Raw genomic sequence first — 22,615 nt, 5'->3', positions numbered from 1 at the left:
GATTTTTAATTTATTTCATCAAATTAAAGAAAGAGCTTGAATGAAGCTATTTAGATGGTCAGTTTATTAGTTATAGAAAAATTCATTTTTCAAAATTAATTTTTACTCAATTTTAATTTAACTTACAGACTAATTAATTTGCTTCAATTACTTGATAATTGTTGTTGTTGTTGTTGCTGCTGCTGCTGATGTTATTATTATTGTTACTATTATTGTTATTGTGATTTAGTAAAATTTATTAAATCACCTAACGTTGTTGGATCTGCTATTCTCATGTCTAGTATTTGTATTCTTAAGGGATTAGATTAAGGGTTGTTAAATGATTCTTTCGATCTAGTAAATCCAACTGTCAAGTAATATTATCTAATATCTTTTAAATCAGTAGGATTTTTAATTGAGTTTACATTTTCCATTTTGGGATAGTCGTAGAAAACTAAAACTTAGTTTTAAATGCAAACTCTCATGACAACATGAATGCAATTATCATCTGTAATTCTTATGCTGGTGCCTTTTTCAATTTTCTCGCAACTTTTAGAAAAAGTTTCTAAATTTGTATTTATGAAGCTTTTATAATAAGGAAATTTATGTAAAACCTTTTCGTTAATAAATTCTTTTGGGGTTATACCTATTAAAATACTATCATTCTTTTAGCATTTTATACTGAATAAAAAAATATATTCTTTATTTGGCTCTAGTACGTCTTTAGATATAACATAATGGGCATAAGAATCAGTAGGAGATTAAATAATTATAGTATTGTTAGATTAGTGGCTGATCTCTACTTTTTCGCTACTTCCTAACTTTGACTTTTTCATTTATAAATTAAAACTTTAGCTGTCTATTTGTAGCAAACCTTTTTTTTATGGTTGTTTATTTTATTCTATAGCATTTTAATCAAGTTAGGCATCATCTACTTCTTTGAAGGTAAACCCACTTGAGCCAGCTCCTACAGACATTTTATTTTCATCTTCATCTTCTTTGATGAGTTGCTTTTACAAGAGACCATCTCCATTTTTATTAATATCTTTGTTATTTTAAATAGGTATAGAGAATTAGCTTGAAGGAGATTAATCTCTACTCTTCGATTATACTTTCTGTAAATTTATATTGTTGCTATTGATTTCTTAGTTGTATGCTTATTAATTTTTAAAGTAATTTTCGTAGTTGGCACTTTGGTGCTTATAAAGATTAGGATATTTACTTTAAGAACTTTAACCGTTTTGACCATTTGAAGATTCTTAATTCATTTATTATAGAGTTTAATTAAATTTAGGTTCAATGTTTTACTAAATTATTGCACTTTAATATGGATAAACTTGAGTGCTACTTTAATCTTGTTAAAAAGGCAACTATTTAATAGTCTAAATTTATGAAAATTATTCTTTGATAAAATTATCATTGCTATCAAATTCTTTCTGATCGGGTATTCTTCTAGTTTGATAAGTAGTATCTTAATAATTATTAGATTAATTTTAATAGCTGATATGGCTTTGATAGTATGTTTCTTATTTATTTTAAGGGTTAATAAACATTGGCGGAGTTGACTAATAAATGTTGCTGAAATTTTGACTATATTAATGTCTATTACCCTATACCTATTAACTCTAATTTATTGGTTATTCGAAGCATCTAGAATAATTTTTTTTATGCTAATTTGCTAAATGATTAAATGGAATATCATCGTTTAAAGCATTATTTATAAACTAAGTTAGCTCTTATTCAGTAATGTCACCTTTTTAACTTTCTTAGTTTTGCTTTTTTGACATTGATTTTAACTTTTATTTTGGTTTTTAAATAGGTGAAATGCTTTCCTAAATATTCATTTATTTGTCTTCAAATTGATTTGCTAAATTTTAATTCCCTTTTTCTACATTTTCTAGTGTCTGTGTTTCTATTTATTAGTTATTTCTATCAGATACTTATCCCTCATTTTATAATTATGGCTAACCTAATTCCTATTATTATTCTTCATCATTTTCTTCTTCATCTATTTCGAAATCGATATCTTCAAATATGGGATTCATTATCAATTATTTTTCAATTTAATTTATCAGTTAAGAATTTATAGATGGTATTTTATGCAAAAGTTTAAGAAACGACTTGCTTTTCAACGTAAGAGAGCTATCATCAATATATATAGCTTCTTCTTCAAATATGCTTTTATCAACTAAAGAGTTTGTTTTCCTATTCTTCTATGGAGTATAGTAGTGAATTTGCTTTATCTTCTTCAAGACTTTCTCTTTAAGAAACTCAGCTTAATCTAAATTGAACTCATCAAATAGTTCTTCATATTCATCGCTTCCTTCTTTAAGTTAATTTGCTTTTAAGTAAGCTAACTTTATATAATTATCTAATTTTGTATTCAGCTCATCAATGTTAGACTTATTCTAATAAAAAATATCATATATTTCAGAAGCGTTATTGAGTTCGCCAAATTTTTAAAAGAGAGACTACAATTTTTCATTAATAAGTTGTGTTTTTTCATCTTCGGCTTTAAAAATTGCATTAAGTTCCTCTGTAATAATTTCAATTAAATTTGCATTAAACTCTTTTATTTTTTCTCTCAGATTCACTTTACCTTTAGTTTGCAGCGTTTCTTGAACCTATTCCCTTATATCTTCAGATAAAATTTAAAAATGAGGCTTTTCTAGCTATTTTTATAAAAAAAGACGAAGGGAAATAATATAATCCTTCTCTTCTTTGTTCAATTATTCAGACTAATAACATTATATACACAAAAACCTATTTTCTACATCATGAGGTGATATATTAATATAAGAAACTTGCTCTACTGTATGAATTAAGCAATAGCTTAAACATGAATCTTATAAAAAATTCCCTATATTATTTAATATTAATTCAGCCATAATCAGAAAGTATTTTAGTTAATAGGTGTATTTCCTATCTTTTTGTATCTTAATTTTTATTCTGTTTTTTTGAAAATATATATATGAAATAATTTGCTAATTTTTACTATGAAAGAGATGAATGTGTATAATTAATTAAAAGTAATTATCTTTCAATTTTAGTTAGAAATATAAAAGTAAGTAATTGTTTGTTTGTTCTCATACTAATAAAATTACTTCTAATAAGGATTCATAATTCAAATATATCCATCAAATGGATATCAATTAAAATTGCATTTTTTTAATATGTGTTTATGTTTTAGTTTTTGATGTCATAAACCAGACGAATTCTAATTATTTTAGTCATTAATATAAATAAAATTTCTTTTATTACAAAATTCTATAGAAAAAAAATGAAAAACTAAATTAAAAAAAATTTTTATGTGAAAACTTTTTCGTTTTTAAATATTTATTAATTTCTTTTTAAAAATTAAAATAACATTTTAATCTTACTTTAAATATTTAAATTAACTTATCTTATAATTTATCTAAGATCATTCAAAATACATGTATTAAAATTTAAAAATTTTAATTACTACAAATAATTGATTATTGTCAATTGTTTTCATTTTATGGTCATTAAAAATGATAACCAAAAATATTTTGAAAAATTTGTAAAAATCTGATAAAGATAGTATGATAAAAAGAATGAAGATATAATATAAATAAAATTAATTTAAAAATAAAAAAATGAAATGAAATATCTCAAACCAAAATAGCAGGTTATATTTTATATTCAGAATTAAATATAATTAAATTTAGATATAAATTAATAATGAATATTACAAATTTTAAACTTATTTCGTTTTGATAAAGTATTTATAAAAATAAAACCTAAGTCTAATTTATTAGTGTTAGTAAAAATTAAATTGTTACTTTAGAAAGTAAAAAATTAATTGAAATATTTCAAGTATTAGTAACATTATCTTTCTTAAAAGTATTTATTAAGTTTATATTCTAAGAATTATAAATTTAAGAAAACTTTAACTGTATTTTGATTTAAAATTAGATGTAAAAATAATTAAATTATTATTTGTTCATTTTTGAGAAATTATTAGATATTTTGTTATTATTTTGAAAAGTATTAAATTTAAAAATAATTAACTAATATTTAGCAAAATTAATATCATTTATATTATTTAAATTAAATATTTCATTTATTTTCCAATACTTATTTAGATAATAAAAATAACTTTCTTTTTTTGGAAAAAAATTGAAATCCTTAAAATAGTTTTTAAATTTAATTATTTTTTTTAGTACTTTCATGGTTTTTTATTCTTTGATATTTCACTGATTAATTTTTATTTAAAGATGCAATTGATATGATCTTCACATCTTCACAAATCCTTTTGAAATAAATTATATTTAGTTAATTTCAATACTTCAAACAAATTAGTTAAATCTTTAGAAAGACTGATAAATAAAATATAAGCTGCACAGCAAGCAAAGCTTAGCTATCTTTGCTGGATTGAAAGATCTTTTATGCTTGTCAGTATATTAATTTGAATACTACAAATAAAAGAAATGATTGAAAGAAAGTTATTAAGTATGTAAATGAATTTTATTTGAAAATAGATAAAAAGCAAATCTTGGTAATAAATTAAGAGTTAATAATCATTATTTGTTAAATAAAAAATTATCTTAAATCTTAAAGCACTAAAAAGGAAACTTACAAAATTTTGAAAAAATGAGCCAATAAGCTTAAGGTAATCAATTAAATTTCACTTTTATTTAAATAGGTAGAATAAGGTTATCAGATGTGAATGTTTATTTTTTGAGCAGTAATAGCACTAATTGGTTAAATTTCAATTTAAAAAAAAATTCATATTTCTAACTGCTCTTTGGACTAGATTGATTATAAATTATATTTAAAAAATATTAATGAAAATATAAGAAAAAAAATTTTACTCATTTTCGTAAATTAGATTCTCAAATCTTAAATAAACATCCTCAAAATGTAGCTGAATTAGAAGAATATATTGAGGTTATCTCAGAGCATTAGTTAAACTGTGAGAGATAAGGAAAATATGTTGAAGCTGAATTAGCTAAAAATAAAGTTAGAGAGCTCAAAGAAGAGCTTGCTCGCAAGAAAAAAGATGAAATTAGAATTCGTCATCTTAACGAAAAGCAAGATGTTGAGAAAGCTCATTTAGAAGAATTTAATTAATTTAACTAATTTTGGGATTAAAAAATGTTAGAGTTCGAATAGGAAGCTATGCGTATCGAAAATGAATTAATTGAGCGTCAAAATGCTGAATTTGCTAGTGTATAAGAAGAGCTTGAAAAGGCTATTCCTTATAAACCAAAATAGTCATCTGAAGTACTTAATCTCATTAAAATTGAAGAAAACCTAGCCAAATAGAAAAAGTAAGGATATTTCTTTAAAGCTAGAGCAAAACTCAAGCTTATTCTATAACCAAATTTTAAAGCATTAAAATGTATTTTGAATGAATTTGGCTAGATAGAAAGCTGTTTGAAAACATTTTCTTTATTTACTATTGTTAAAATTATAAAATAGAAGATTTTCTAAGTATTTTTATTTAAAATTATTTGAAAAGTTATATTGAAGCTCATCAAGTATAGTTGAAGAGAAACTAGCTAGAAAAAACAGAAAATCAATAATGGATGAACACTCGTAATGAAAAAATTAGAAAGCAACTCATTCTCCTCAAGTAACGCTAATAAAATGAATTGAATGCTTTGAGACAAAGAATCAATTCTGGTAAAGAAGAATAGAGAAAAAATAGATCAATAGAGTTAGAAAGGTACAATAGCTATTAATTTAGAAATATAATAAATAAACTTTTAGCACTGAAAAATATTTTGTTCCATTAAATAAATAAACAATCTTTGTGCTTGCCATTGTTTAAAAATATAAATTTGGCTAAGTATTAAGATTGAATTAATGATTTAACTATAAGAAAACACTTTCTTTTTTAGATTTTAATCATTTTAATTTTATATAAAAAGGCTTTTATAGAAATATTAAAATGTAAAGAAGGAGTTAGAAGTTTAGCAATAAATGGAAAATCTTTAAATAGAAAAGCAATTAAAACCTAAAAGTAATTTGAAAATTTTAAAAAAATAAATTTTATATTTAAATAAATTATAAATAGATTAAGGAAATAGTAACAGCAAATTCAATCAAACAAAATCAACAAGAATGCACTGAAATCTTAAATAATTACATTAAGATAAAGATATGTCCAACTGAATCTAAAATACACTTTAAAACTATATTAATTGAAATACATTTTGATATTTTAACTAACTTTCATTGTAATTATATATTTTTAATTATTAAAAGATTTAAAAACACATTACAGAATATATAAAATATGTACTTTTTATAAATTTTTTAAATACTTAAATCGTGTATTATATCTTCATCTATCTATTTATATATCTTTTACTAATTATTACTTTAATTTTATATGATATATTCTTATACAAAATATTATTTATTAAAAGATTCAAATTATTTTATAAAGATTTATTTTTAGAGATAAGAGTATTCAATACCTTTGACATATTTAAAAAATAATTTTTAAATTAAGAAAATAACCTTTCTTAAGTAAATTATTTTTCTTGCGTTTTAAAAATCTAAAATATCTAATACTTTCCCTTTATACTTTTATAAAAATTCCTTATTTTGTTTTATTTTTAGGGAGATAATTTCAAAATTTATTTATATTAATTCAATATACTTCCCTTTATAATTTAATTTAGAGTATAAATTGTTTTATTATTTTATTAGAATTTAAAATTATTTTTATTTTATTTAAATGAATTTGAAATAGCAATTTTTACATTTTTAAAGAAATATTAAAACTTGGTTTATATAATAATTTATAGGCATATAAAAGTAGTAAGTAGTATTACTAAATATGTTATTTTAAGGCAATTTTATAAATAGTTTAAATTTATCATGAGTATTAAGGTTGTTATAAACTTTTAGAAAAAGTATTCTCAGGTGGTCTTATTTATTTTGTAGGAACTTAACCAAGCTATCCTTTAAGTATATTATCTATCTATTATATTGCTTATCGTCTTTTTTAATCTTCTTCCTCCTGCTTCATTTTATACCTATTTGATTAATTAAGACATATTAATACATTTAATCGTAATTAAAAAAATTTTATTTAATATTTGATTTTTCAACTTATAAATTCTCCATTTTTGCTTTATGTATTGCTTTAATTGTTATTCATGTAATATTCTAAAGCCTTTACTAAAAATTTTTTTAAAACTCAAAGTTATTTTATGTTTTCTTTTTAAAAAAATAATGTTCAATAAGCTCCACTTTATGGTTGTTATTTTAAAAATTTGAACATAGTTAATTATTTCATAATCACAATAATTCATTTAGTTATTATTGAAGAAAAATTTTATTACGCTTAGGAGTGGCTTGGTGTTGATGAATCACTTTAAACATTGTTAATTTATGATTATAAATTCATATGAACATTTATTGGCCCTTTACCTTATGGAAATGGTTAGGATATTAGGTTATTGTTAAGAGGTATGCCAGTTTGCTAGTTTAATACAGAAGGATTAGACAACTGGTTAGAATTCTTGGCTATTATATTTAAATTTTAATTTATTTTTTCATTTAAAGCTTGCATATTATCTATTTTATTTTTTGGGCTCACTAAATTTTGGTTACTATTGTAAATATTTATGTAATTTTATTTCTATATTTAATTTGGATTAGAGTAATATGATTCTTGTGTCCTTTAAGTTTAGCTTTAGCTCGTTTAAGTCACTGTGAAACTTTGTCTGTTAGTTTATTCTGGTCTCTATGAATCTGGACTATTTAAACGATTTGTGCTTGATTACTGTGATTTGAATATGCTTTATTCTTTGCTGTTTTCTGTTTCTGCAAAAGTGTCCTCAATGATATCACTAAACTTTGATGCTTCAATTTAAAGAGAAACAAGTTCTCTTGCTGCTGACTTGATTGCATTCGCTTCTTTTTTATTACTAAAAATGTCAACAATAAAGTCCACCTTATCTAAAGTTAGTTTTTAATAATTTATATTTACTTAAAAAATTTTTTTTAAAGTAAGCAAAAAATGTACTTTTTATCAAAGAGCTTTATTCTTTTAGTTGAAGGAAGTCAACTTTATGTTCTTAAGATTATGGCTATTGTTTCATCTATGACTTAAGAGCGACTTTTAGGTTAAAAATTTACTTTTCTTTTGCATTTATTATCTCTAAAAACTTTTCTAAGCTCTATTACTATTCATTATTTTATTTTTCTAAAAATTCAATTTTTTTATGGAATTTCTAGTCTAATTTCTAAAACTTCTCTTCATATTGGCCTCTAATTGTTTAAATATCCTACAATTCTTTAAGTTCTTAATCATTTATTTTCTTTTTCTTACTTAAGAACTCTTCTATCTTTTGTCTAAGAATTTAGACTTAGCGATAACTCTTGTTTTGAATAGATTTGTCATCTACAAGAGTTTGTAAGTTATTTTCAGTGATATTGAAAGTAACTTGGTTACCTAAATTAATTAAATTTTTAAAAATGTGGTTTAGATTTATTAATAAGTCTTACCCAAATCAACTTAATCAGTTATGTTGCTAGGAATTTAAGAATAATCAGGAATTTTTATGTTGTTGGCTTTAAGGATCGATTCTAAATAAAATACTTTATTCTAAGCTTTTTGTTCACAATCCTCAAGAACTTCAATATCTTCCTCTAACTCTATAATCCTTTTATCTCTTTCTACTAATCTTTGAGATAGACCAACCATCACATCTCTTTGCTTTAACAATAAATTTTTATACTGCTCAGCTTCAATTTTTTCTTCAGCCTATATTCTTCTTTCATTTTCTAAAATCTAAATTTTTTTTTCATACTCAGACCTTATTCTTTTTTATTTTTCTTCTAATTTTTCAATATACTTTTTATCCTATTCTATTTTTTGTCCACCTACAAGAACTTGGCTTTGTATTGATTTTATTTTTTCCTAATTTATTTTATTAATTTGTGAACCAAAACATGATTTTAATTTGTTTTACTTCCAACATTTTTTTTTCTTCCTTTTCTTTTTATAATTCTTCAATCTTTTGCTCATATGCTGCCAATGCATCTTCTTTATCTTGTTCTGCTTGATTTACCTGCACTTAAAGAGTAAGTATTTAATTTTTATCAAAAATTGATTTTCTCTTATTTTCTAGCTGTGCTTTTAGCTTTTTGAGCTCCGATTCATATTATAAAAGCAATGCTTTTGTGTCATCATCAGCTTAATTAACTACAGGACAATTTTTTATATTTTTAGCTCTATTAGCAAACTTCAATGTTGATAACTAAATAAATTTTCATAAGGTTGATATTTTAAAGCATTTTAAATATTAAAAAAATACTGAATGATTAAAAGCATCTGTGCTAGGAGAGATCATGGCAAGCATAGTTGTTTTGCAATTACCTCCAAGAGAATCTTCTAAGATTCTAGTAATCTTATATATAAATAATAATATGAAAATTTATTTTATTTATAAGATTTAAATACTTTTGAGTCTCTATATGGAATATGGGGACGAGGACCTTTTTTATCTGTCAATGCTGAAATAACATTTCCTAGTGCAGATAAACTTTAGTTAATTTTTTTACATTCCTCTAACCTTTATCCAGTTGCTCCCGTAATTGACACTCTCTCAGATCCAGCAAGATCTACTAAATTTAATTTACCAGTCTTAGCAGCTGTTGGTTAAAAGTCGTTGTCTGGATCCATAAAAACTTGCTCTACTATTACTATAAAAACAGCATGACTTCTTGAAGACATATCATTCATTTTTGTGGCTGCAGTAGCTCTTGACTAATTACCTGAAATTTTTATGATTTAAAACTCAATCGAAGCTTTCATTTTCTAAAAATATACCTTTTTTTATCAGTTGAAAAACTTCTTATGGATTTCTGACAGCCCATTCAGATAAGTCTTCAACATATATTCCTTTTTTCTTGTCTTCTCTTATGGTTAAATGAGTTTTGTCAGTTTTGAGTAAATCCGAAATAACCTCATTGTAAATTTGTAAATAAGAACACCTCACCATAAAATTGATCTATTAAAAATTGAAAATTAAATTTGTTTGTTCTCCATTTAAGATAATAAAATCTCTTGAATAATACGATAGATACGAATTAATTTCATTAAATGAAAAATTTGCATTTCTTGTGAAATAAAAAACTAAGAATTAATTAGAAACTTTATATTTATTGGTTTAAGAATTACAAAATTTTTTGTATTTTTAAAAGATTAAAGATCAGTAAATAATTTATCTATTCATTATTTATTTATTTTAATTACATCGCTATCTTGGCAATTTTCAATGAACTCAAAAATTTCATTCATAGATCTTGGAATTATACCAATATTAGGATCTGTATGATGCATGTAAAATCCTTCCATAGTAAATGTTTTTCCTGTACCTGTTTAACCATATGCAAATATTGTAGAGTTAAATCCCTATATATATTCATAAAATTTTTTTAAATGCGTTAATAAATATTTTAATAAGTGCAATTTATTTGATTATGTTGCTAAATATAATTAATTACTTCTAAAACACTTAGAACTGATTATTTTGCCGTTAACTCATATACTTCTTCTTACGTACTATCTTGATCATAAACATGATCAAATGTAAATGAATATTTTGGGTAGTTTTTTGGGTTTTATATAAATTCTTAAATCTCCTCAGGAGGTAATTTCTCAGCTTAAAGAAAATCACAAATAACTATTGACTTGTTATCAGGAGAAACATCAACCTAGTATATATATACAATATTTTTTAAATCTTTACATTATTAAAAATGATATGCTAATTATTTTTTATTGATATAAATCATCTAATAATGCTAGCTCAATCATATATAATTATAATGGATATCATACTGTTGATATAAAAGGAAAATTTTCCTTTTTTTCTCTTGCAATTGGAGGGCGTACTCTGACAGCAACCTTAACATTTTCATTATCTTCTTTGCCACTAACTTTGCGAGAATTTTGATTTGTATTGATTTAAGGAAGAGAAGTGCAGCTTAAATTTTCTTTTATTGAATAAGAACTTGTATTGTGATATGAAAGATGAGCATAACTCTTGGCAAACCTATCAGGAGATCTTTGGTATTTCTATTTATTATAATAAATAATTTATTTTATTGAAATTACTATTTGTTCATATCAAAATGTCAGCTTGTTATATGAAGTTCGCTTTTATTTTAGAAACTATTTGACTTAAAAAATAAATTCATTTACATTCATTTCTATATATCTTTATATTTATCTATCTATCTAACTTACAAATTAATTTACTAACCCTAGTACTTTATAAAGCCAAAGTAAAAATTATTGAAAAATAAATAAATTATTAATTATTAATAAATAAATTAATAAGTAAGTAGAAGGGAATATATTATATAATTCATACTTGAAACATATATTTCAATATAATTTGTAATTTTTAGCTGAACCAAAAACAAATAAGCAGTAGTGAGATGATATCAATCATCCATGTTTGCATGTATTGATACATTTTTAATATGATAATTTTGCTAAGTTATTTTCTAATAAATAATTTTTTAAATTCATCTCTCATTTTTTTTAAAACTCTTTTTTTGATAATTTTTTAGTAAAATTAAATACAAAAGACAAAATAATTTTTATTTTTAAAAAAGCCACAATTTAAAAATACTTTATTTAATTTTTTTGAAATATTTATAATTTTAATTTGAATAAAAACTCTAAATGATTTATCATACTCAAAATATTAAACAAAAAAAAATTATTATGTTGTAGTATATTATAATATTTGAATTGACTAACTAACTAAAAAACATACTCATTTATTAAATTAATTTTGAATTAAAAAAATAATTTTATTTCAAAAAATCTGATAAATAAAAATTAAAAAATAAAATTAAAAATTAATTAAGAAAAAAATAGAATAAATTTTATTAAATGATTAGGTAAAATAAATTAGAATCAATAATCTAAAATTTTTTATCTTAGTAATAAAATTGATGTGATTTTCAAAGCATAATAATAATTTCCTATTAAATCTAATTAGTAATTTATTTTTTTAAAAAGTTTAATAATTTATAATGATTATTTACTTATATATTTAATACTTATTTAGGAGATTGAAAACAAAAAACCGGACATATAAGTAAGACAAATAATGATTATGATAATGATTATTGTAATAATTAATTTCATTTTGCTTCTTTGTTTAATCATTTGAGTTTTATTTTGATTTTTGATTGAAAATTTAAAGTACTTATTTCAAATAGAAGGACTAAATAATTATTAAAAATAATAAGATTAATAATTGAAATATTAATTTTAATAATAAATTGACAAAAATAAATTCTACTAACGAACATTTGTCAATACAAAGATAGAGAAATGCATTCCTAAATTAAAAAAATTTTCCATTTATAAAAGTAAGTATAATAATTTCTAATAATAATATTTTATCTTCAATATCTATTATATAAGGTTTTAAAGCTAGCTTTCATAGCAGAAGTCTTTGAAAGACAAAGATTAGATAACTCCTACTTAAAAAGATTCAAATAATACTACAGTTCAAAACAACAATGAATAGTAGTAGCAGTAGTAACTCACATCAAAGAAGAATTAGTATTAATAAAATGTCTTTAGATTTTCTATTAATTCTAATCAGCAAGATTAAAATGTTAGCCCGAATATATTGTAAACTGATAAAAATAGTAACTTATCTCCTTCGGGAACGGGAAATGGATAGAATTAAAATAAGCTAATCACACAAAGATCAAAATTATTGAGCAAATAAAATTCTAATTGTTTGCTCCCAAGTTTATCTAATGAATTCAACTTTCAACATAAAAATAATTTGAACGGTCATACAACTGTTATGTGTGCAATCTAAGAGCAAATTTTAGTAGAATAAGATTAGTATGTTACAAAAAAGCGTAAAAAAATAATATATGTTCTACTAGGTAAATCAAAAGAGGAAGTTATGGCAAAAGCATTAAGGCATTTAAAAGATGCAATCCTACTTCGTCCACCTAGAAATGCATTTGAAAGCAATTTAAAATTTGGAGATTATTTTTTATATTTCTATGAAATAAGATGGACTCTTCTTTGGCGTTTCTTATAGAAGACATTAAGTTACTTATTCATCATACAAACATTCTTAGAACCTTAGACAGAAGCAGATAATTTTAATGACTAAACAACTGAAAACTATGCCTACTATTCTGAAATTGTTATTTTATCTTTTTGTTTAATAGATAATGTTCTGAGCCTCTACATATACAGACCATCAATGAAAAATGCTATTTTAAAAATTTTAAGCTATATATTTTAGTTTTCACTTTTTATTATCTTTTTAACTGATTTCATAATTTTTTGGCACACTTCATTAATTCAAGTTAGATTTTCATCTATACTTAGACCTCTCTGGCTTATACAGTTCCATAAAGATATTTAAAATATACTTAAATCAATGCTACGAAGCTCTAGAAGAGTTCTTGATATCTTTCTCTTTTTTATCTTTTGGAGCTGTTTTTGGGGGTACATAGGATACAACTTGCTTTCTGAATATAAAACTCAGCTAAAAGATGACATCTATTTTGTTTTTGGTAGCATAGGTGAAAGGTAAAACATATATATTAGTATAATCATTTTGTATTGTTTTATAATTTTAAAAGTTAGTTAATTTTTATGCCTATCCTATCAAGCAAGCAACTTTTGCATCAATTTAAAATTATTTTTTTTTAATATTTATTAATTAAAAATACTACAAATAGGAATTAAAAATATATAAAATTAATTAAAGCTAGTAATTTACTGAGTAGCTTAATAGGATTTTTTTTTCAATACTTTTGATACATTTTTAAAAATATCAAAAAATCAAAAGATAAATAAAAATTTTATTTATTTTTCATGATAAATTTAAAAAATAAATTCATTATTCATTCATTCAATCAATCAATCAAAAATTATAAAATTCTATTTGTGTAAGAGAAATAAGAAGATAATTTTTCTCAAAAATAAATAATTTATCCATTTAATTAATTAATGATTCCATAAAAATTATTCCTTCATCTATCTTTAAAAGATTAACAATTTATTTGAAAAAAATTTTGTAAAGTATATTAGGTATGTATACTTTAATAACCTTAGATACTTATCCAACGATTATAGAAAACATCATTAAAGATAATCCTTATTACTTGCTTTTCTTTGTACCATTTGTCGCTATGAATCTGTTTTTCTTCCTTTGTGTTCCGGTTGCAGTAATATTTGAAAGCTATAAGCAACAGAGAGCATTAATTTATCTAAAAGAAGATAAAATTACTAAAGATGCTTTGACCTACTGCTTTTACTGTCTGATACACTACAACAAAGAAGATTTTCTCTCTAAAGATTAATTTTTTAATCTTTTTAATGCATGTAAAATAATAAATAAATATACAATTTTTAAAAAATTAATAATGGACAAATAATTTAAATTAATTAAAAAAGATTACAAAAATAAAGCAATTCGTTAGAAAATAGATGAACTCTACTAAATATTGAATATCGATCAATAAGATAAAATGACTCTTTATGAATTTTAAGATACTGTTGCATTAATGAAGACTAGCGAGAGGCTTTATAATAATTCAAATAAATACTGGGATTCTTTTAGAAATTTTTGTAATAAGTACCTCTACTTTGAGAAAATTTCGAGAAGTCACTATTGGAGTTATTTCATATTATTTATAGTTTTTTCAAATACAATTGCTTTAATTTACTATAGTGCTGCTACTGTGTATACAGATAATTCAAGTAGTTTAGATGACATTTACACAAATATAGAAATTTTCTTTCTAAGTGTATACATAACAGATGTTTGCATTAAAATGATTGGATTAGGTATCAATGAGTATTTTGATGACTATTGGAATAATTTTGATTTCTTTATGGCAATAGTATCTCTTGTTACTATTATCGGTTTGAAATATATTTACTTTATCAAGGAAACCAAGAGTACTAAGCTAATTAAAATCACTAAATTATAGCGAGTTCTCAAAATATTTAGATCTATAAGGTCTATTAAGTTGCTTTCCTTTCTTAAACTAGGTGCAGATGCTTTATTAAGAGTATAAAAGTTATTCCATAAAATAGCTATCTGCATTCCATCTGTCTGGGGTTTTGTCTCAACTTATTTTTTGATTAGCATTTCTTATGGCTTTTTAGGAATTTTTCTTTTCAACACTAATAACAATCCAGATAAGTAAAAAAATAACTTAAATTGACTATTTATTTTTGTTGTGTTTAATATTAATTTTAATAATAAAAAGTGGAAATCCTTACGATAAAAGTAATTACACAGACTTTAATTCTATTTAAAATGCTTTATTGGTACTATTTTAAGTAAATATTTGTGCTAATTTTTTAATAAAAATTTATTTATTATTTTAATGAATTTATAGGTTGTAGCAGAGAGTAAATGGACTGATTTTTTATATGGATATGGGTACTAAACTAGTTTACCTCTATCAGCAGCATATTTTGTTACTTACCACATGTTTTCTATTTTCTTTTTCATGTCTCTCATAAAGGGAGTAATATGGGATGTTTTTAATGTAGTAGAGACATATTTAAAAGAATAAGAATATGATGAACTAGCAGAGTTGGCTGAGTAAGCAGATTCTCAAAATAACGTCTAAAGTGAATTAAGTCATAAACAAACAGAAGAATTAAATGCCAAAAATCATTAAATAAATTAAGAAGCGCTTATTTAAGAGGATATTCAATTTGGTAGAGTGAACTCTTTTCGCCATACGAATCTGCATTTTGGATAGAGAAAGGCTGATTAAAATGAAAAATGTGTAGCAGATAAAGATCCAATTTCTTAAGATAAAGATAATTAAAATGAAGTTTTAGTTACAGAACCTGTTGTTTTAAACTTTGGTGAAGAAGAAAAAAATTCTAATATTAACATTGAAAAAAATAGTTTATTATCAAACTAGGAATAAAAACATCCTAAGCTATCAAATTATCATAACTTGCATATTAATGAAATAATTAAAAATTAATTTGATATAGGAAATAAAGATAAGGATGACAATGTGTTAGAGGAAAATACTGAAGAATAAGAGAAAGAAAGTAATAATTCTAGTGAAATTCCAAGCTTGACAAATAAAAACAGTAGCAGTGTTTAAGAATCTAAAAAATAAAAATTTAATTTTTCATTTAAAAATAATGTTCATTTTTCAAAAGAAAATACTAATGAATAAACTGCTAAAGATTTAGAGGAAACCCCTGCAGAAGAAACTGGTGATAATGAAGATGTCATTCAAAAAAAAATGCTTTCTTCAGAAGAAGGAAGGTTTATAGTCAGAATAAATACATTCTAAGATTCATAAAATTCATCAATTTTGTTAATCCAAAAAAAAGATTAAAATTAAAATGAATATCCTCCTCAAAATATAGAAAATGTGTTCGATGAAAAGATGACTGAATCTTCATACAAACTTAATAAAAATAACTTACTCTCTTTAAACAGCACTTCCTAAAATTCTCCTTAATTAAAGCCTTTAATTCAAACAAAAAGCAACTTCTAAACACCAATTAAAAACTATAAATCTCACCTACTAATAAATGACAATAATATTTTAGTAAGTTTTGATAATTAAAAAGATTCTAAAAAAATTAATGCACCTTTATCTGCAGAAAGTAAAGCTAATAGTGACAAAACTATAAATAATGGTAATAACAACAACAATAATAATATATAAATCATAAAAAATCAAAATGGAGATTAGTTTTTAACACTTTCAAGGATAAATTATTAGATACCTTCTATCCTAAATAAAAAAATGCTTGGTTCATTTAGAAGATCTGAAAGTTCAAACGTTTGTGCTGATAAAGATTATGTGGTTGAATTTTAATTTAAAAAGCCTGATTCAGATTTTGATAAATATTATAGAAAAAGATCTTAGTTAGTCAACACTTTAGTAGATATTAATGCTTAGCTAGATTAGCTTGAAAAATATCTTCAACTCTATGATCAATATGGCTTGTAAGTTGCTGAATTAAGGAGATAAAGAATAATTGATAAGCACCAAAGCATTAATGTTTTTAGCTTATCAAAGTAGTTTGCACTATAAAGAAGAACATATTTGAAAGATAATCCTCTTAACATAAATTACGGAAATAGATAAGAATACCTAGAAACTATCGAATAGCTGCTAGGATATTCAGATGATATCAAATCATTTCTGAATAAAGTAAATATTCCTAGTTAAAGAAGTCAAGAAAAGGGCAGCTTAAAAAAAAATAAAAATCGCTTTAGAAAAATGTTTTAAAATTATTATACGGCTGATGTTTAAAACAAAAATGATAAAAATCTTAACAGTTATAGAAATAACAACGATTCCAAGCATAATAATTAGGATGAAAATCTTAATTTTATTTCTATTAGTGAATTTGGTGATGCTGAAAGTTAATATCCGTCATATACTGCTTTTGAACACCAAAGTAATGTAGAAAAATCTCTTAATATGAGAAAAGAAATTTGTGATTATACTTTTATAAGGCTTAATGGTATCTTCTCTTTTTTACTTCATCTACTCTCTAATTTTAATCACTTTGATATAAAATTTGCTATTTAAAAGCTGTTTATAATTGAATAATCAATAAACTAATTAATATTTGGTGAGTATGATGAAGATCACAGGATAAACCATTTTAAATTCATATTATACTCAAGCAACAATAAAAAATATTTTATGTTAAATAAAGAGCCTGAAAGTATAGACTCAAAGACTGAAAATCACTTATAAATACCATAAAATACATTAGATATAGAAGTATGCGCTCTTCCAAGTGAATATGGCCCTTGGTCTGCCCTTAGCAAATCACTAGATAAGTAAAATCAAATATATTTTATAAAATCTTTGTTCTCAGAAATAGAAAATGACGTAGATAAAAGAATTTCTGGTAAACTCTCAGATATGATTCAATTTATGGGAGGTTAATAGTATTGTTTAGAAGATATGACCCAATACTAAATAGAATAATATTGCTCTTTTATTTATCCTGTATAAAATATTCAAACATAATAAGCTTATTAAAGCCAAAAAGCAAATTAGAATTCCTACAACTAAAATTAATCATATATTTGTTTTATTTGCAACAAATAGAAAAGAAAATTTATTGATAAAAAATCTGATAAGTAAAAGAAAAAGTTAGACATTCATAAAACATTTCAAACCTAATTATCTAATAAAGGAGCAGAAAATCTCTCAAATAGCAACAAAATAGATAAAGGCAACAATCATAACTAAGATGCAAACAAAGAAAAAACTAACAACACTCCTAAAATTATCATAAGTCCATCAAGTTAACTTAGCAATTCATAGAAAGTAAAAGCAGAAGAAGAAAATAGAAAATAATCAATTTTTTCAAGACAAAACTAGGCAAATATAACTAAATCTTATAACCAAAAAAATAAAGTTATATTTAAAAAGGATTAAGAGCATATAATTAAAATATACAGCTAAATTTAGTAATTTTTTTTCACTCATTGCCATTTATTAGATTAAATCATTTAAAAGCTCTCAAGTTAGATTAGTTAAGAAATGCCTAACTACGAATATAAATGATCAATTATGTATATAAATTATAATTTAAAAAATATAATTAAAACTTTTATTCAAAAACTATTAAGAAATCTAATGTCTTTAATTTCAAGAAATTTTTTTATTTAAAAACAAATATAAAAAAAAATTTAATATCTTAATTAAAGGATTTATTATGTAAAATAATAATTTATAAATTTATGAAAAATAGTTTTTATTGTTTAAACCATAATTAAAATAAGCCAATTATTTAGCTTGACTAATTTAAGTCATCTAAATTTTACATAAAATATAATAATTCATTGAATTTTGGTAAGTAAAATAATATTGCTAAATTAAAAACTATAAATCAAGTATTTTTTTTTGCTGGCTGCCATCTATTTATTTAATCTTGATTTTTTAAAGCAAATATTCATATTCAGAATAAAATCTTTTAAATTGAAATTTTTTCTTAATTTTTAAGAAATTTAAAATGATTATTTTTTACATCTAAAAATAAATAAAAATGTAACCTTTACGTTGGTTTTTTTTGCTTATCCTCAAAATTTATTTAAAGAATAGTTAAAAAGTTGTTTGATTTGTGAAAAAATAAATAACTATTATTGCTGTTTGTCTCAAAATATTAACTGAATATTTTTATAAATTTAATTTAAAAGCTAATATTAGAATGAGTAGTACTTACGCAGAATCAGAGTGTATTTATAATATACTCGGTAAAAAGAAATAAAAATAGCAAGAAGGTTTATATAGGTCTAAGTATCCTCATAACATAGCTCCTACAGGATCAACTTTTATAAATAAAAACACAACTAGACCTGGAGTAATTAATTGGCAATTTGAAAATACTAGATTTTAAAATATTATATAAATCTAAGCCAGGTTGCGAATCTTGCAGGCGAATATAAAGTATTTAAAGGAGGGCATGAATATAAATTTTAGACCTAAACATTTGGTAAACCAAAAGGTATTTATTTATAAATATTTATTTTTTTTACATTTTTAAAATATAATATTTATATATCAGGAGAAAGTAAATTGGATCCAAAGCATTTTTAGAAAAGAGGAGAAACATAATAAGGCCCAAATGGTAGCTTTTACTTTTTATGCAATGAAATATAGTAAGATAATTTATTTCAGATGTATTTAGAATAAAAAAAGGAGGACCATTTAAAGATTCAGTTCCAAAATTCGTTTAAGGTGAAGATACAAACTAAGATAAAGAAAATGAAAAAAGAAAAAATTTCGTTATTTCAAATGCAATCGATATAGCTATGATGGAAGTACCAATCAGAAAGATTTAGCCATTAATTGATTAAAAATAAAAGGATTATGGAAAAGTTCCAAAATATCTTGAAACTGTAAAAAATGATATTGAAAAAGAGTATAGAGTATATTAAAAAAATATGAGATTATTAAGAGGAGAAGCAGAATCCACAAAGTATTTATTTATTTAATAAATTTTGATACTTAATAGCATAAAATATTTTAATTTTTAAATAATGTTTTTTATTTATTTTATTTTGTTTTCTCAAAAAATATTTTAAAGGATTTCATTTTTTTAAATTTTCATAGATCAAACTAACCTAATAAAGAAGACTTAATAAAAAGAAGAGAAAAATTAAAAAATTAATGGACAGAAGTATATAATAAGTATTCTAAAATGGCACACAAAACTAAGTTTGATACTCTAATAGAAAAAGAGAAGTATTTATTTTCAATATTTGTTTAAATAAATTCATTTTTTCTCTACAAATATAGAAAAGCAGGATATGAAAAAGAACTAAATCAGCTAGAAGTTGAAATCAGAAATTTAAAATCAGCTATCTAAAAGGCAGAAAAATGAAAAATAAAATTATTTTAGTTCTAATCTTAAATTTCAAAATTAAAAAATAGCATTAATAAAATAAATCAATAAATATTATTAAAAATCATTCTTATAAAGCATAATATTTTAAAAATAATATTTTTGTGTTTCATTTACTTTAATTTTTAAAATTACTACTAATTTATAAACAAATTTTATTTATAATATTTTGCATTAATAAGAAAGTTATCAATTTCTGATATACCTACCTACATACTCGTATCAGTATTCTTTATATGTTGATTGACGTATAACAATTAAGCGATTAATTTTGAAGTAAAATCAGATTAATAATTTTTGATTTGATATTTTTTAAAAATAATTGCTAATAATCAAAAATAGAACAATCTTTAATTTAGTTATAGCTTAACTCTACAATTTGTAAAATTTTAGAAAATGTCATACATAGAAGTTATAAATGAAGAAACCTTTAAGTTTATATAAAAATCTACAGAATTAATTTTATAGTTTAGGGATTTCGACAAGCATACATACCAAAATTAATATGGATAAGGTGCAGTGGCATAAGAGCAAAACTATTAAAAGTATATGAACCCATCTAATAATAATAACAATAGCAACAATAATAATTTGTATGATGAGTAATTTTAGTTAATTAATCAAACTTTCTTTGGGTTTATACGAAAGCATGCATAAAATTTTTAAAATTGGACTACTCCAGAATAAAAAGAGCTTACAATTGAAATATTTGGTTAAAATAAACTTCAAATAGCTAGCTAATAGGTATCTAATACTTAAAATTAAATTTTCCAGTAAAATCCTAACTCTTAAGGGGCAATGTTTTAGGGAGCAGGACAACAATCAGAAAGCCATAAACTAGAAGAATGGAAATTTTTATTTCGTCACCTGAACAATGAAGAGGAATCTTCTAATTCAATTTAAAGAGTAATGAATCCTTAGTAATTTTTAATGAATTTAAGCATTTTAACTAGGAGTTTATTAATTTTACTAACTAACACACCTGTTTTCAAGTGCAGATAATTTTTGAAAACCAGCAGAAGAGTTCATTTCACTAAAGGAACAGTTAACGAGTTTGATTTAAATTTTTAAAAGGTTCCTTTGAAGCTTGAAGTTTTCTCCAAAAGAATATATCTACTTCATCATGTATTTGAAATTTAAGTTAAATATTTAGTAGAATAAGATGATTTAGGTAAAATGAGTTAGGAATCTGCTCATTTTACTACAAACAATCTTAAGTAAGGAAATTTGTAGCTTGTAAACTAATTTTCCTAATTCTCTATCTATTCTCATGTAGATAGCTCTGATTAATCTTTTGTAGTTGCCTAGGCTAGCGAAGTTAATAAACCGTAGACTTAGGTGAAAAAAGTTGAAAATTAAAAAGAATAGCTTAAGTAATCTAATGTTACAAACTAATCCATATTTGACATTGACTTTTCTTCTGAATCTAATTTTAGCCCACGGAATTCATATTCTCCTCCTTATTTCCCTTAAGCAAGATAACAGGCTCCACCTAAAAAATATAGTGAAGATTTAACTCTTTTAGCTTAAAATAAGAGTGATGTAAACTTAATACAAACAAGTAAAAATTAGTATTTTTATTTTTAGTTATGTATTCTAAGATTCTTAGTACTTTAATAAAATAATTTATTTATTAAAAGATTATAGAGACAAATCAAATACAATAAATTAAGAAGTAATTTAAGAGTCAGAAGAAATTTCTCAAGTACCTAGAAGAAACACAGAATGTCAAGGTAAAAAGGATCAACTTTAGGAGTAACTTGATTTTTTGCTTGATAAATTGATTTAAGTTGGAGATCCTTTTTAAGGAAAAAAATAATTTTAAGATGTGCTTTAATCTCTTTAAGTCTGATTAATCGCTTTATAAATTAGAACTCAATTAAAAAATAAATAAACCCAATCAAATGCAAAAAAATAGATTAAGATAAAATAAAATAAAAAATATATAATTTTGAATTTACTTATAATTGTGCATTAATAATTTATCTTTATTTTAATGCAATAATTAAGCTTGTATTATATAAATTTATTGAATGATAAATATTATTTACTCTTAAAATTTTAAATAATTTTATACCTCATCTCATAAACGATGATCAAATTACTATATGTTAAATTACAAACTGTTCTCCTTTGTAAATTTATCTTATTTTATAAGAAAACAACTAAATAAAAATTTTTTAGAAAATAAATATTATTAAATTAAAAATAATAAATTAT

At 22.7% G+C, this 22,615-nt stretch overlaps 6 protein-coding genes across 6 annotated transcripts; 4 read left to right on the top strand and 2 right to left on the bottom strand. All coding sequences in view use genetic code 6, as the record gives it.

Moving 5' to 3' along the window:
• Window positions 1-143: 143 nt before the first annotated feature.
• TTHERM_00388380 (hypothetical protein) lies at window positions 144-2,936 on the bottom strand (the record flags this gene model as incomplete). Its single annotated transcript, XM_001019342.2, has 1 exon — window positions 144-2,936. The coding sequence occupies exon 1, from the start codon at window positions 2,865-2,867 to the stop codon at window positions 144-146; it is 2,724 nt and encodes a 907-aa protein (XP_001019342.1). The 5' UTR covers window positions 2,868-2,936.
• A 1,657-nt stretch (window positions 2,937-4,593) lies between these two features.
• TTHERM_00388370 (oxygen-in-dependent coproporphyrinogen III family protein, putative) lies at window positions 4,594-6,078 on the top strand (the record flags this gene model as incomplete). Its single annotated transcript, XM_001019341.2, has 5 exons — window positions 4,594-4,612; window positions 4,832-5,273; window positions 5,465-5,671; window positions 5,877-5,968; window positions 6,023-6,078. The coding sequence occupies 5 exons, from the start codon at window positions 4,594-4,596 to the stop codon at window positions 6,076-6,078; spliced, it is 816 nt and encodes a 271-aa protein (XP_001019341.2).
• A 754-nt stretch (window positions 6,079-6,832) lies between these two features.
• Window positions 6,833-11,179, bottom strand: TTHERM_00388360 (kinesin motor catalytic domain protein; the record flags this gene model as incomplete). The annotated part of the gene is made up of 12 exons (XM_001019340.3): window positions 6,833-6,992; window positions 7,302-7,920; window positions 7,988-8,416; window positions 8,470-8,884; window positions 8,937-9,224; window positions 9,282-9,374; window positions 9,428-9,741; window positions 9,797-9,977; window positions 10,223-10,381; window positions 10,474-10,683; window positions 10,811-11,047; window positions 11,174-11,179. The coding sequence occupies 12 exons, from the start codon at window positions 11,177-11,179 to the stop codon at window positions 6,833-6,835; spliced, it is 3,111 nt and encodes a 1,036-aa protein (XP_001019340.3).
• Window positions 11,180-12,322: 1,143 nt separating this feature from the next.
• On the top strand, window positions 12,323-18,555 carry TTHERM_00388350 (cation channel family transporter; the record flags this gene model as incomplete). Its single annotated transcript, XM_001019339.2, has 6 exons — window positions 12,323-12,360; window positions 12,416-13,555; window positions 14,052-14,353; window positions 14,426-15,179; window positions 15,247-15,319; window positions 15,379-18,555. The coding sequence occupies 6 exons, from the start codon at window positions 12,323-12,325 to the stop codon at window positions 18,553-18,555; spliced, it is 5,484 nt and encodes a 1,827-aa protein (XP_001019339.2).
• A 643-nt stretch (window positions 18,556-19,198) lies between these two features.
• Window positions 19,199-20,374, top strand: TTHERM_00388340 (DNA polymerase delta C4-type zinc-finger protein; the record flags this gene model as incomplete). The annotated part of the gene is made up of 6 exons (XM_001019338.2): window positions 19,199-19,351; window positions 19,411-19,495; window positions 19,556-19,618; window positions 19,669-19,969; window positions 20,104-20,235; window positions 20,290-20,374. The coding sequence occupies 6 exons, from the start codon at window positions 19,199-19,201 to the stop codon at window positions 20,372-20,374; spliced, it is 819 nt and encodes a 272-aa protein (XP_001019338.2).
• A 417-nt stretch (window positions 20,375-20,791) lies between these two features.
• Window positions 20,792-22,247, top strand: TTHERM_00388330 (hypothetical protein; the record flags this gene model as incomplete). Its single annotated transcript, XM_001019337.2, has 2 exons — window positions 20,792-21,956; window positions 22,036-22,247. The coding sequence occupies 2 exons, from the start codon at window positions 20,792-20,794 to the stop codon at window positions 22,245-22,247; spliced, it is 1,377 nt and encodes a 458-aa protein (XP_001019337.2).
• Window positions 22,248-22,615: the final 368 nt, after the last annotated feature.

The sequence above is a fragment of the Tetrahymena thermophila genome (genome assembly GCF_000189635.1).
Source record: "Tetrahymena thermophila SB210 genomic scaffold scf_8254587, whole genome shotgun sequence".
In the NCBI taxonomy this organism is placed as follows: Eukaryota; Ciliophora; class Oligohymenophorea; order Hymenostomatida; family Tetrahymenidae; genus Tetrahymena; species Tetrahymena thermophila.
Note: the sequence above shows the minus strand (reverse complement) of the source record. Positions and strands in the feature narration are given on the sequence as shown.